The sequence below is a fragment of the Lonchura striata genome, chromosome 8 (assembly GCF_046129695.1).
Source record: "Lonchura striata isolate bLonStr1 chromosome 8, bLonStr1.mat, whole genome shotgun sequence".
In the NCBI taxonomy this organism is placed as follows: domain Eukaryota; kingdom Metazoa; phylum Chordata; class Aves; order Passeriformes; family Estrildidae; genus Lonchura; species Lonchura striata.
Genome location: NC_134610.1, coordinates 11,538,760 through 11,553,548, shown reverse-complemented (window position 1 = coordinate 11,553,548; position 14,789 = coordinate 11,538,760). Strand labels below are relative to the sequence as shown.

Genomic DNA, 14,789 nt, shown 5'->3' with positions numbered 1-14,789 from the left:
CCGGCCAATCCGGCCGGGGGGAGGCGGGGCTCTGCCCGTCTCGGCCTATCGGAGCCCGCGGGGGCGGGGCCCGCCGGCCCGGGCGGCGTGAGGGATGCTCGGTGCGGGCGGCGGTGGCGGCCCCAGGGCCCGCCATGGTGTGAGGCGCTGCCGCGATGAACGGAGCGGTCCCGTCGCTCTACGACCCCAAGGCGCGGGTGCTAAAACTGGGGGAGAGCTTCGAGAAGCAGCCGCGCTGCGCCTTCCATACCGTCCGCTGTGAGTGCTAGGGTTGGGGCAGCTCTCGGGGGGCTGCGGGGGTCGAGGAGGGGTTCGGCGGCCCCCGCAGTCCCCTGAAGAGGGAGGGGTGGCTGCGGCCACTCTCGGTGGTGCCTCTGTCCCGGGATTCTGGGGCGCAGCTGGGCGCTGAGTGCCGTGGAGTGCTGGTCCGGGATTTTGGAAGCAGTGCAGGTCTCGGTCGGTGCTGGGAGCACGTACGGCCATTGTATCCTAGAGCTGCCCCTCGCTCTCCGCTGGGCACTAACTTCGCTTTTTATGCCTTTTCCATAGTGTCTTCCTGTGGTTCTGCTGGAAACCGAGCTAAGATGAACCTGTGGCTCTGTCTTCTTTCCTTGCGCTCAGTTTTTAGAAGTTCCGTGTAATTCAACAATCAAAGGTTAAAGGCAGGTAGTGTTAATCACGGAGCCAGTACGCCCTCCCTGAGCACATAATTACTATCTAGAGAGGTGTGTGCTCAAAGATTCTGAGGGTAGCTAGGAAACTAATGCTCCCAGGATTATAGTCCTTGGTAATTTAGGACTGCAGCTTCTGGTTTTGTTGTCTGGTTATTTATAGACTGATATCCCCAAGATTCAGAGAACATATGCTCTCTGGAGAGTGTCCGGTGTGCAAGATGGGTAATGTGCTCTCTGTGAGCAAAGGGAACGGCACTTAGGCAGATTGTCTCCAACTGTAGAAGTGGAGGAGAGGGGGGGAAAAAAAGCTACAAATGGATTTAAACAAATGCTGCAATTTGAAATTTATCCTAATTTTAAAGAGGACTAACAACCCCGTCTGGTACCTCCTACCCTTAGAGTTTCATGCTGACTCTTGTAATGTGATGATTTATTCTGAAATCTGTTTTGAAATCTCTCTTCCTTTCCAACAAATGAGACATAGAAACTGGTATATTCATCAGATCTATCAAATGCTCACACAGAAGAACTATCTTCCAACGCCTGACTTTTTAAAACAGTTGAGTAAAAGGGAAAACAGCTGTTAGTCAGAAGTTAAGATTGGAAGTATCAATATCTTCATTTTCTCAATTGTTAACAGCCCGATGGTCATATATAAAAGTAAATATGCTCTGATGCTTATTCCTGTAGGATATTTAGGGGTTTGCCCTAAACAAGGTTAGCAGGGGCTGTCACCTGTGTCTGAGCTGCAAGCTTCCTGAGTGCACAGCCCTGCCCACCAGCTCCTGCAGCCTGGTTTTCCTGCCCGGTTGGTGTGCTGGCTGGAGCTGTGCTTCCCAGCTGTGGTCTGTGCAGCCTGGCCCGTGGCTGCAGGCCGAGTTGGGGAACTGGGAAGCTCCTCAGCTGCAGGAATGTCGCCGTCGGTGACTAGCAGCGTGAGATGGAGCAGACAGCGAGGCGAGGAGCCTGTGCCAGCCCATGGGTCCCCTCCGCTCCTTCTCCGGAGTGTGAGGCAGGGCACCGGCATCCCGGGTGCGAGACTGGCCCTGCCTTATCTGGAGCGACAGGCTCAACCCCGCAGATGTTATCACAGGCTTTGAAGAACCTCTTGATGCTACACTGTCTCCCTAAATCGGCACAAGCAGAGTTTTGGCTGTAGCCTTTTCCAATATATTTCTGGTGGAAACAATACTTTGTGGGTAATGGTATGTGACAGAGCTGCCGTGCTGATGCCTGAACACATGCTCATTTGCAGTGTCTTGGAGTTTTGAAAAGGACCAGAAATTGATACCCTCTTTTGCTCAAAACTTATTTTAACAAGTCCTTTAGATGCTGAAGAAAAGAAAATGTAAATCAACGTTAAATTGGGAAGGAATTTCACTTTTAACAGAAATAACTATACTGAAACACCAAGTTTTTGTCAGGTTCTGACATGCTTGTTCCAGTAAAGTTAGAAACAGAGAAATTCATATTGAGGGTTGATGTTGTTTGCATTTTCAATCACTTGTCTGCATCTCCCATGTTTAGGATCAGCATTTTCAAGAAGTATTTATTGATTCTTCTGAAAATAATTACATGAGAATATACCTTTTGAAATATAACACAGTTTGTTTAGCTTTCTAATCCATTAAAACCTAAAGGCATTTCTTCTAATTTTAACCAAAAGATTTAAACACTTATAATGAATCCTGAGAAAAGCAGCTTGACTTTGAATTCAATTGACTTATGGAATGATCTGCTCAGGGGAATGCTAGATGATACACTAGCAAAAAAGGCTTTTACTTAATAGCCTCCAACTGCAATTAAGTGGAGCCTGCATTTATAAGATTCCTGAAAAGCCTGTAAATAATCTAGTTTGTTTTTATATTTAGATGACTTTAAGCCTGCATCTATTGATATGTCCTGTGAAGGTGACCTTGAAGTTGGCAAAGGTGAACAGGTGACAATAACGCTACCAAATATTGAGGTGAGTTGATGTAGCTGAAGAGTGGTGGGCTTAAAGGAATGATTTATTTTGTTGTCCTGAGTATATATCCTGACTATGGAAGGGTATAAAGTTTTAGTGCTGTTTCAGAGCTGCCTGAGTGATTTTTAGAGTAGAAAAACAAATTTTCTAAAAATGTAAGATTACAAAAGACTCAAATGTTAAACAGCTGCACTGTAACTTTAAGTGTCTTTGCTGCACTGGAAATATGCTATAGGATGACCCAAAAGTGTTGTGTACACAGAAAAGTTTCATGTGTATGTTGGCAGTGCAAGTTTCCCCTTGGTATTTATTGCTCTAGTGCAGTCCTAAAGCAGGAAAGACTGGAAAGGGAAAATTTACTACCTGCCATGCTTTAGTGCTCTGTTGATATGGGAACTGAAACCCATTTGATGAGAGGAATCCTAGAGATAAATAAGGAAATATTGGGAAATAAGCATTTAATCAGTTTCAAACTAAGCTAAGTGAGTAGAATCCCATTCCAGTCAAACACCAGCTGCTTTTACATGGCTACTGTGAATCTAATTTGAATTAACCAATAACATTTTTAATGCTAGAAATGATCACTTGTAGTGAACTTGTCACCGCTGAAGGATTGCTGTTTCTAAGAAAAACAATACAGGAGTAACACTTACTGGACTTCTGATTTAATAGGGCTCAACTCCACCAGTGACTGTGTTCAAGGGCTCAAAGAAACCTTATCTAAAAGAATGTATCTTAATTATCAACCATGATACTGGAGAATGTCGCCTAGAGAAACTTAGTAGCAACATCACTGTGAAAAAAACCAGGTGGGTGATTTACTAATTTTGAAAATCAATGTTAATGAGTCTAAACTGAGATATATAACTACATATCACTATTTTTAGGAAAACAAAATTTTAGAAAGTACCTAGCCTTGCTCAAAGGAGTGAAAACCCTGCTTTCTCAGCAAACTGACTTCACATCTTTTGAGTCATGACTGCAGAAGAAATTGAAATATATTTTTTTGTTAACCAAAACATGTTATGTTATTGAAAGAAATAGTAACTATTTTCTGGTGTGTTTAGAGGGAGAAAAAGAAGATCTGTTTGGCTAGTAGCTTGCCTACTGTCTTCTGGTTTGTAAATGAGGAAATTAAAGAAAATTTTGTGACAGGTCCCTGTAATTGCAATAGCTTGTTTTTTTCATACCAAGTTTTTAAATATTTTTTTCTGCTGCTAAGTCCACATAAATAACTTCCAGGAGAAATTTTATTAAGTGATCCTGGGTAGCAAGGTATAAAAACAAATCAATTGAGAAAGTGTTATAAAGTTATTAGCACTGTATAAAAATCATTTTAACACATAATATTAATATATTATGTGTATTAGTGTAATAACTTACCTAAGAATCAAATGATGCTATTTAAAAAGTCATGAGAAATAATTCCATGGTACCATATCCTCTGTTCTTGCCTTTTTCCTTGCCTCTTTCCTTCTAGTAATTAAAATCTTTTCCTTTTACACCCAGAGCTGAAGGAAGTAGTAAAGTCCAGTCTCGCATTGAGCAGCAACAGCAGCAAATGCGAAATGCAACAAAGGTTCCAAACAATGTTAAAAACTCTCCATCAAAAGATAAAACGTTTCCACCTTCTCCTATGGATGATATTGAACGGGGTAAGCTCCACTGGCACATAAGTTTCAGAAATTTTGCTGTTACCAAGCAATTCGTTTTTAAGAGGCACTTGTGTGTGTAGGTTGTTTATGTTTTGTTTTGTGTTATTTGAGTTTCACACTAGAAGCTGATTATGTAAGCAACTTTACACTGATATGGAGATGACCACTCTGGCTCAAGTAGGTAAACAAGCAGTATTTGTAGCTTGCTACAGTAAAAAAAAACAGCTGAACCATTAGGCTTAATAATGCCAAGGGATCTGCTGCTGTCTCCTTGACTCTGTCTTCCACAGCTACTTTAATCAAGTATATGCTTGGTGGTATTGGAACCAAGTCACTTCCATTTTGATATTGCTCCTTTTACTTTCTGTGCACTCAGCAAATATGTTACTTTACAACTCAACATACACTTTAAATGAGCAGATAAAGCCTTGTGGAAGATGAGGTTCTAATGAAAAAGACAGCTGAAAACTTGCATAAATCAACCCTTGAGCAGTGCTATGTACTGTTTCCTTGAGAGACTCAAATGGTTTGGTGTGACACTCATATTTCACTTAATAGGAGGCCTTATTTCCTTTGGGAGGACAAGGAAGATGGCAGGTGGTAATTATTTGCTACAGAAATGCTGACAGGTGGCAGTTTCATTGACTGGAACTGACATCTGCTTCCTAAGTTGTTCTGAATTCCTTTAAACAGATTTTTTTTTTTTAAGATGTATCATTATGAAGATGGTTTTTGTTTCCATTTTGGTCTTAAGGTCTGACCAGCAATCTATATTGCAGAACAGTACTAGAATTCATCTAATGTTGCAAAGAGGAAGGAAAACTTGAGCACATGAAATAAAATTATGCTTTTTATACATGGTCTGTTCTTTTGGGGGGAGTGGTGGTATCAAACACCAAAAGTCTCCAAAGTGACTGCCAATATACCAAACTCTTGTGTTGTGCCAGTCCAATTTTGAGTACTATTTAAAATGCTGAAAAATTTAAAAGGATGGTAGAGATTATCAAGTCATCTAGTCCATCTTTCTGTGCTAAAGCCAGATTTCTGATGTAACTTTTAACCAGTTCTTAGAACCTTCCAATGACAGATCCTTGTACTTGCTGGCAAGCCATTCCAGGGCTTTGCTCTCCTTACTGTTTGAGTTTTCCCATATAGATAGTCTGACAGCAAGCCTATTACTACTTTCATATTTATCATGCAAGTACAGAGCAGATTACTGTGCTGCTTTTGAGCATCCTTCACAAACTCAAACTGCTCTGTCTTTCCCATTCTTTATGCAAAATGAAACCAGTTGGTTCAATCTTTCATTAGAAGTTTCCTTTCTAAATCCCTGATTTGTTGTCAATTTCCTTTAGCTTTCTTGCCATGAGTCCAAAAACTTCCTATAGTCTCTAAACACATCTTCTGAAGTTTTAGCAGTGTTGATGTAAGCAAGAAGGCTGCCTTACAGGCACTATTCATCTTTATACACAAAGAACAAAGAGTATCACATCTATAGTATCACAAGACCAAACAGTATCAAGTCATTTCCACACAGCATGGAGTGGTAGAACAGTGTAGGGATCCATTGTAACCCTCAGACTCTTCAGAAGTGTGTCCTGCTTAATCATTCTTCATCCCATGGTTGTGTAACTGACTATTCCTGCTTAAGTACGCTACCTGGAACTTCTTACTAACTTTGTTTTCTGGGGTGGAGGGGAAGCTCTTCTGCCATTATCCTCTAGTATATGTACTGCTTTTCCTTCACTGGTTAAAATTACTTAATTTAAATTCTGTCTGATTAAATTACATCAAAAATCATGGCAGAGATCTTATTTCTCAGGTTTTGGCACTGGCCATTCACTGAAAATTTTTCTTATATTAGACATTGCTTAGGCGGAGGTGGAATTGAATGCTTAGGACTTGAGTGGTGTCTTTCAGTTAGGTGTCTTACAGCTCCAGATGTGTGGTGGATCATGTTCTCTTATACATATCCTTAGTAAAAAAAGGATCCTTATATGCTTCCAATTCTTATTTTCTTTCTGCTCCCCTTCTTTTTTTCCTTATGTTTGAGTAGTTCAGTCTTTCATTGTTCTTTCTTTCCTTTCCTAGCATTGGGTTAATTTGTCCCTGTAGCCATAGCTGCACTCTTTTAGGTGCCATTTTTCCTGAACACCATTTACTTTCAGACTGACCTTTGATACAGATGCCTTTTCTTTAGACTGGCCTTTGATTACTTAGAGTCTGTTCCATGGAAGTTTGTGTTGAAGATTAATCTTTTTATTCCTTCTCCCTTCTTCTCTTAAGCTTTGCACTGTCTTGCATCTTGGTGACTTTCATCTTCAACCTGTTCTGTACTGGGTAAATTTGAAGAGAGATGAGCTACTCTCTTTCTTGCTGTATTGTGTCTGCTATATCAAACTGTTTTGAAGTATTTTAAGAGCTTGTAAGACCATCTTAACAAATGTCTAGGTGGTTACAATCTTACATAATTATGAACTTCGGCACCCTGTATAACTCCTCAAGTCCTCTCTCCACCATGATTCAGAGGTCAGTTTTGGACTTCTCTCAGCACTCGTGTTTTGCACAATTATTATGTGTACCCTTCTGGAAATATTAACTTCCTCTGTATATTGAACTTGTGTCAGGAATGCATACTGTGCAGCATTATTTGCACCTCCAAATCTATAATGAAACAAGGATTTGAAGAAGTCTTCCTAGTATAAACTTTGGGTTGTGCTTTTGGATGTTTGTCATGCTTAAGTTGATTTTGGGCAAAATGTCACATGTTCCAAACAAGTGTATTGATTGTAATGCTGGCAGGCATTTTGGGTGCAGCTGCAGACATCTTGCAGTGACCGATCTGTGGATTGTAACTGCAGTTTTTAGTCAATGAAAGCCATATTTGGGGTGTTAAGGAAAACACAGAATATCTTCTGCTAGTTGCAGAAATTAAAGGCTGCGTGGGATGCATTACCCCATGGAATGTGGGGTTAAGCATTTGTGATCACAGTCACCCTTGTTCTAACACTTGGCTTGAAAGGGAGAAAGTGCTCAAGCTATGAGAATAGAAAACCACATGATAGGTTGGATACTCACTTGTGCCCTCTTCTTTGTTCTGGAGAGCTTTGGTGGGTTTGGTCTGGGGTTTTTTAAAGTTGTTGTAGTATGTGCCTGATGTCTGTTGATTTTTTTTCCTTCTTTCCCTCTTCCTTATATTTCAATTATGTTGAACATAAACTGAGAAACAAATCATATTGTTTGCAGAGCTAAAAGCAGAAGCTAGTATCATGGACCAGCTGAGCAGCTCTGACAGTTCATCTGACTCTAAAAGTTCTTCGTCCTCTTCATCAAGTAGTGAAAATAGTTCTAGTGATTCTGAAGATGAGGAAATGAAGCCCTCTCTTCCTATGTCGATGCCATATTTGCAGCCTCAGCCCACTGTGTCTGCCATACCACAACAGGCTGTTCCTGACAAAGATGCCAGTCATAACAGATCCCAAGAGAGCAGCGGTCATATGATGAATACACTACGTAAGTACAAAGGCTGTTCTTTTCTTAGTGCCCAATTCCAGACATCAAGATTCTGAAAGGAAACCATATTGTTTTTAAGTATGTCTCTGTTATAATTAAAACTGTGGGAAGTGATGCTAGGGTTTGATTGTTCAGCAGCAGGCTGAATTAGACACTGGGCTAGAAGCTTTGTGGTTCACAGAGATATTAAATTAAAGCTGAAGCAGTTGAAAATATTTCCTAAGCTGTTCTGGCTTCCTCCCAGTCCTATACATTGGGACTGGAGAACAGTAATTTTGTATTGAAAATACTTGAACTAACAGTGCACTCCCTAAACATAGGCTTATAATTTCTTGGATAGAACTTGGATAGAACATTTCTTGAAAGGATACTTTGGCTGCAATACTCTGAGCTACAGAAAAGATAGTGTATTCTGAGCTGTGTCAGTTACAATTATTCATGGCAGTGTTCCACTGGCCAGCATGGCAAAACTGTCCCTTGCATATAAGGAAGGAGGTGATTTGCTTTCACGTGGTATTATCTTATTCCACACATTCAGGCAACTAAAAATGTAATTTGAACAGTAGCTGTGATGTTCAAGAGGGGTTGCTACACAGCCTGGAATTGAATGCTTAATGTATTCAAAAAAAGGAAAACTTGGAAAACTCACATAAAAAAGAAAATCCCACTAGATACAGAAACTTTAGTTCACTGCCTAAATATCAGGAGTACTCAGACATAGAAGTGAGTATTCAGCTATGATAAGTCTTCCAAAATGGTTGCATTTTTAATTAGCTGCTTAGCTGCCAGATCTTCTTTGAAGAGATTTCCATCAACCCTGGTTTGCAGCCTAAGATCATCATGGTTTATCATTTATATGTAAACTTGTTGTACTGAAATTTTAGACTCTGGCAGATCTACTGTTATTTCAGCTCTTAGTGGATAACATGAATAACAGTTCTTTTTCTTTTTTTAGCTAGTATTTAAATACTTAAATAACCTGCATTGATATTTAATCATGTACTGCATTAACAGATAAGATCAGAGTGAAAAGTCCTGTAACTTTGTGTGCAGAGAACTAAATGCTGCTTTCATTTTACTGTCATTGCAGAGAACAATGTCTTCATGCGTATCATGTGTAACATTAGAGTGCCACTTATTTCAACCCTTACTGACAAATGCAATCTCCTATTCTCCACACTTTAAATAAAACTGTTATGAAAATTTGATTAAGCTTTCCCCACAGTGACAAAATCTCAGGTGGCAGAACTTCCAGCGAGAAATACAAGTACAGGTGGTCAAGTCCACCAGTTCCAGCATAGGGAGAAAATGCTGCTTAAACCATGACAACATGATGACTGTTTCAGGGGAAGTTGGTGGCTTGATGTTGCTTGAGAACCATGTTGACAGGTAGAACCTCTGCCTGTAACCTTAGGCCTCTGAGCTTGCCCAGCTCTTGAGATATTGTCATTTAGTTCTATTATGGTTACAAATATGTTACTGCTTAAAATAATTCCATCCCCAACTTCCAGTGCAGTTAACATTTGCAAGACATCTCCACTAGTTAAAGATCAAACCAGCTACTTCCAAGATTGCTCTTCTCTGGTTCTGTTGCTGAGGGAATTTGGCAGGAGAGTGAAACCTGGAGAAACTAAATGGATAGCACATTGTTCTTCTTTGAATGGCAAGAGTTCTCAGTCAGATTTTGTACAGTCATTTCTTCATTCTCAAATAAGGTTTGCAAAAATAAAATACTGAATCAACAAATGTCAGCACAAGCTGCTTGCTTGTCTAATCTTGCTTTGAGGTGTGTGCTTATGTCTGTGACTAGTTTTGTGCACCTCTGTAGAATCAGGGCCATACCAAGTAATTAGTGAAGTTTTTCTTTGACTTTCTGGGTGCAGGGAGAAGGTTGGGGGAAGCTTAGACAGCAGTGTTTTATGTTGCATGTAGAAATTATATAGCTGAGATTTTGTAGAACTTGGAAAATGGAGGAGGTGGTGTCTAGAGCATGGTAACTAAATATTTCTGTCAGATGCATATCTACCTCTTCAGGAATCTGGGGCTCAAGACTGCCCCTCGCTCGCAAAACACTGCTTCTTCCCCTTTCTACCTTGAGAAGCTGATTATATAGGCTCACAACTTGCCTTATAACAAAGTCTGTAAATGGTGTCAGTAATGAATCTGTTCTTCAACAAGGGTTATGTAACCTTCCAAAGAAAACCCAGCATGGATGGGCTATTCTGTGGCCTGTTAGGTATGTAGTATTCAGCACAACTTCAATTCTTCTGATGCTTAGTGCTGGTACAAACATAGCTGTTTTACTTTGACAAATTGTAATTTTCCTTTGTATTAGTTTGGTGTTGGTGTGACCACTACGATTTGTGAAACAGTGATCACTCCTATGAGTTTCCCTGTCCCCTATAACTAGCAAGAATTCAGTTGAATGTGTTACATTCATCAATTTAAAAACATAGGAAATGTAATTTACAGTGTAGTCTATTTCCCCAGTTAATATTGCTAATAAGCAGCTGGCACCATGAAAACAATTCAGCAGTTCTCCCTCACTTTGTTGCTGCCTTATAAGTACAATAGTCTAGATGTTTCTTCAGGGTCCTCATTAAATGAGCTTTCTATCTTGGCACCAAATCCATTTGAAAGTCACCAGCTCTAGATTGTGCTATTTTGCCCTCTCTCTGAAGGTGTTTTTTGGAGCTAGGATTGCAAAAACGAGGCTGAAAGTTTAGCTGAAGTAAATCCTAACATTAATTTTGACTCTGGAACTTGGAGTTCTTGCTTTTCCCATCTGCTGGTTTTCACAAGCATTGGTATTTTTGGCTGGTGTTACAGGGTTTGTGTAATTTCTATTAACCATGTTGAAATAACTTTTGAAGGCTGCAGAAACACCATTTAGAAGGTTATCTTCTTGTTCACACTCCCTGTCCTCCCATAAAGTACCTAGTGCATAACAGGGCTGGGATTTCTAAGAATTCACTGTAATTCTCCTTTGAGTGATAAATACATGAGTTAAATTTACCAATGCTATTCTCTGTCTTGAAAGGTATTTTAGGATATTCCATTGTTCTAAATAATTATTGACAAATAACTTGATTTGGTTCTTTCTAAAGTGCTTTTAAAGTTTATCTTAAAATAATATGGCTGCAAATTTTTTCTTTATATAGAGGATTGGAAAGAAAAAACGTCTACAGTAATTGGAAAGAAAAAACGTCTACAGTAATACTTTAAACATTTTTTGAAACAATAATCTTTACTATTCTTATATAAAGTGTTTTTGTTTTTGCAGAGAAGCATGTACCACTTTCTAAGCTTTACTGATGACACAGTGAAAAACAAAGGAAGGCTAAATGCAGCCATGTTAAAGACTCCAGTGTTCTGGCAGAAATTATGTGCCTGAGAATAAAAGATCTAATCTAAGTCTTGTGGGGTTTTCATGTGAAAATAGTGCGTTGACTCAGTTTTCTCAGTTTCAGTGATTTTTCTTTTGTTTTAGGCCATTTCTGCACAGCCTGAGAGGATTTTTTTTTCTTTTGTAATGGTTGTTTGGCAAGGGAGGTGTGGGTAAAAGCATACCAGTTGTAACAGACTCCTAAAAACATGTGGGAAGTTGCTAGATATGATTAGATTGTGTAGAGCATGCTGCTGTATTTCTTCTTAGTTATTTGTCATCCTGGGTAGATTCCCTTCTTCACAGCCCCCGAGCTTATGGACATCCACAGCAAGCACAGTGTAGCCTTTTTACTTCCTCATTTTGAAATATAGAGAGCCACCAAATTAAAGTGCTTTGTAAAATTTCTTTTGATGTTTTGTTTGCTCACTTGTTCCAAAACCAGTTTGAAATAGTAGGTCACTGATACATCCTTAAGTGGTATGTCAAAGAGCTGCTCTTCTTGATTGAGACACCACTTTGTTTTCAAGCACAGCTGAGTAGCATTCAGATGTGTTTCCAAAAAAACCCAACAACTTGTTTTTCATAAAACTGCATTCACCAGCAGTTTTTCCACTTGTTAAGCATGAAAATGTGGGTGGCAGAGATAGCTAGGTGTTGTCTTTTGTGATCTGGTGATGTTAAATAAATGCCATTGTGCAAATAGGCTAATGGCTTCCTTGCCAAGATTTTAAAATTGTAGAAAAGTGATCTCTCTAAGGTTCTGTCACTGTGAGTACCTACTTATTCTTTTATCATAAAATAGTTTGTGTTAAGAGAGACTTGAAAGATCATCTAGTCCAGCCCCCTTTACCTGTTTGCTTTTAGCTCTTGTAAACCTTAATTGGAAAGGGAGTATCATGAAAGAAGAAAATTATTTCCTTTAAAATGACTAATATGTTGACTCTTTTTCTTCTAGGAAATGACTTGCAGCTGAGTGAATCTGGAAGTGATAGTGATGACTGAACAACTTTTTGGCCTTAAATGTATCACCTTTTTTGCTAAATATGTCTTAGCATCTGTTTTGCACTAAGATTAGATTACCAGAGACTGGAATGAATGTCCTCAATTTTGATAATAGACATCCTAATTTTCTACTGACACATCATGTCTATAATACAGCAGCATTGATATCCTGTCAGTGCTATGGTTATGTGTTTATCTTTCAAATTACTGTATTTACAGTAAAATTGTGTATGATCTGATTTTGATTATTTTTGCCTCAGCCACCTGTTTTACTTGAAACTGATTCGTAACAGCTAGTTACTTTATATAAATAGCTATGGAATGGAGAAATTTCTGATATTTATAGAGGCAAGTTTCCTTCCTATCATTTAAATGCTGATCTCACAACTTTGATGTGTAGGGAGAGAAAGGGAGAACAACTAAATGAGGTCTGCAGTGTCAGCTACACTTTTTGTTCAGTTCACAGTTCATACCTTTAAGGAAACTGCTGAATAATGTGGTCCACTAGTGCAGTTACAGTTTACAATTGTTCAACACATTGCTGAATTCTTAATTTCATTATATAATGGGACTTTATATATTTCTGAGCCTCAAGATTCCTAAGAGAACTTGTCTGTTCTCTGCCTGTTTTATGTAACTTGAATAGGGCAGTCTTTTTACAACCTTTTTGTATCTAAATTTAGGTAACTGCAGAGACAGCAATGAATTTCCTTCATTTAATTCTGTAATGGAAATCAGAAAATTTCTTTGTAGAAGTATAAAAATAATTTAATAAACCAAATGTTTATCATTTTCATGCATCAGATTGTTTTTACTGGTTAAGAATTCAATTTTCTACCTAAAGTAGTCATGCCAATGAAGCGGTCAGGCAAAGAAATAAAGCAGTGAAATAATAGCTAATAAGGACTCTTCATCCTGTCTACAAGACTGAAATGTGTTGCTTTTGTTACACTGAGGTGACCCTTTGTAAGAGGGATCTGCTTGCCAAAAGTTTATGGTGATGTAACTGAATGTTTATTACGGATTACATCCAAATGCCAGTGGGAAGTAATACTATATTAGACAAGAAAAGATCATACTTTTTCCACATTTGAAGTTATACTTCAAGACCTGAAGAACCAAGGATCAGACTCCAAATTTCATCCTGTAATTTACCACTTAAGTGAGTTTTGTAACAAATGTCTGTAGGGTGAGTTCTGACAAGATAAGTCTGTACAGTCTTGCACAGAAGTTCTCCTTGCTGGATTGCAGTGGTTGGATCACAGCTCTGTGTCTAAACTGTGAGGATTGAATCCCATATGTCAGCCTGAATGCGCAGACATGGAAAAAATTGCACACTCAGTAAAGGCATACAATAGATGGTACTAGAGGAGCTTATTCTCTGAACTCTGCTCTGATCAGCCCTGTGAAATATGGGAAATTAAATGAAATATGGGAAATGTTGCTTTCCAATTCTTCCAGACCTCATGCTCTGCACCAAGTCACAGCTCATTAATCTTCTAGCTTCCTAAAGTTGGTATCATAAGAAGCAAAATGTTCTTGTTTTGTATTCAAGGAAAAAACTCAAGTTAGTAGCCATGGGTAAGCAGGTGTTAGAAAAGGGCTAACACACAACCTTGAGGAAGGATGCTATGTAATAACCTCTGTAAGACATTGGAGACTCTTGAAGGAAAGAGGATTGAGGTCTCTCGTAGATCCCAGCTGTTGGTGTGGGAGCTGCAGCAGAGTACTTGGCTCTTGGCACGTACTGCTGATAAAGTCAGCTGGGGCAGTGTGAGGAGCTGAGATGTTGCACCTTAGCACTAAGGAGCAGATCTGTGTGCTAAGTAAAAGAGGTCTATGGTAATGCAGTATCCTGAGCTGAAATGTCTCCTCTTTGCCTTCCCTCTGTCCCCAGTGGTTCATGTGCACCAAAGTCTTCCCTTAGGATGATGCTAAATTCTAATTCCAACCAGAATGCTGCTATTTTTCCTGAATAACAGGGCATTCGGGGTGTAGACTGAGCAGATGTGTGGAAGCACTGACCAGGCCACAATCTATATCATGCAGAGCACATGTATTCATGGATTATAATCACTCCTTCAGTGATAAAACTGTTGAGTGCAGTCTGTATATCTGTGCTCACACGTATACAGGTGCTTAAATATAGCTCAGAGAGTAAAGGAGATTTCCAGGTTCCCAGGTCTCAGGACTGTAACTAAGCCTGTGCTATCTTTAGGATTTGATCTTTGTGTTGAAAGATTTCTAGGAAGGGAAGGATGTTATTGAAGCTTTTGTACAGTATGTAGTACAGAGGGGTTAGTTGCCAGTCAGGCATTTTGTCAAATGCACAATTGTGGTAATGCAGGAAAGCTTCCCTTTAAGTAGCACAACAGGAGATAAGATTCTCCAACAGTTCTTGGAGATAACATATAAATGCATTAAAGAATAAAGTTCCGCATGCCATTTTCAGTCCAAATTATGTGATTGGCTCCTCCCTTATCCATGTGCCTGTCAAACATCAGCAGGTGAGCTACAGAACTTGTGCAGCCTCTTCTCATGCAGGAGACTTGGCAAGGGTCTCATTTGTGACTTGCAGGGGGCATTTCCTC

General features: G+C 39.4%; 1 protein-coding gene across 3 annotated transcripts; it reads left to right on the top strand.

Annotated features, from left to right (window-relative positions):
- The first annotated feature begins 85 nt into the window (after positions 1–85).
- Positions 86–12,998, top strand: EAF2 (ELL associated factor 2). 3 transcript variants are annotated; one of them, XM_021526093.2, is made up of 6 exons: positions 86–258; positions 2,546–2,640; positions 3,313–3,449; positions 4,150–4,295; positions 7,542–7,808; positions 12,152–12,998. In XM_021526093.2, the coding sequence occupies exons 1-6, from the start codon at positions 156–158 to the stop codon at positions 12,196–12,198; spliced, it is 795 nt and encodes a 264-aa protein (XP_021381768.2). In that variant the 5' UTR covers positions 86–155; the 3' UTR covers positions 12,199–12,998. The 3 variants fall into 3 exon arrangements, with proteins under 3 accessions (XP_021381768.2, XP_021381769.2, XP_077641069.1); XM_021526094.2 differs by lacking the exon at positions 86–258 and adding an exon at positions 621–666; XM_077784943.1 differs by lacking the exon at positions 86–258 and adding an exon at positions 1,056–1,233.
- Positions 12,999–14,789: the final 1,791 nt, after the last annotated feature.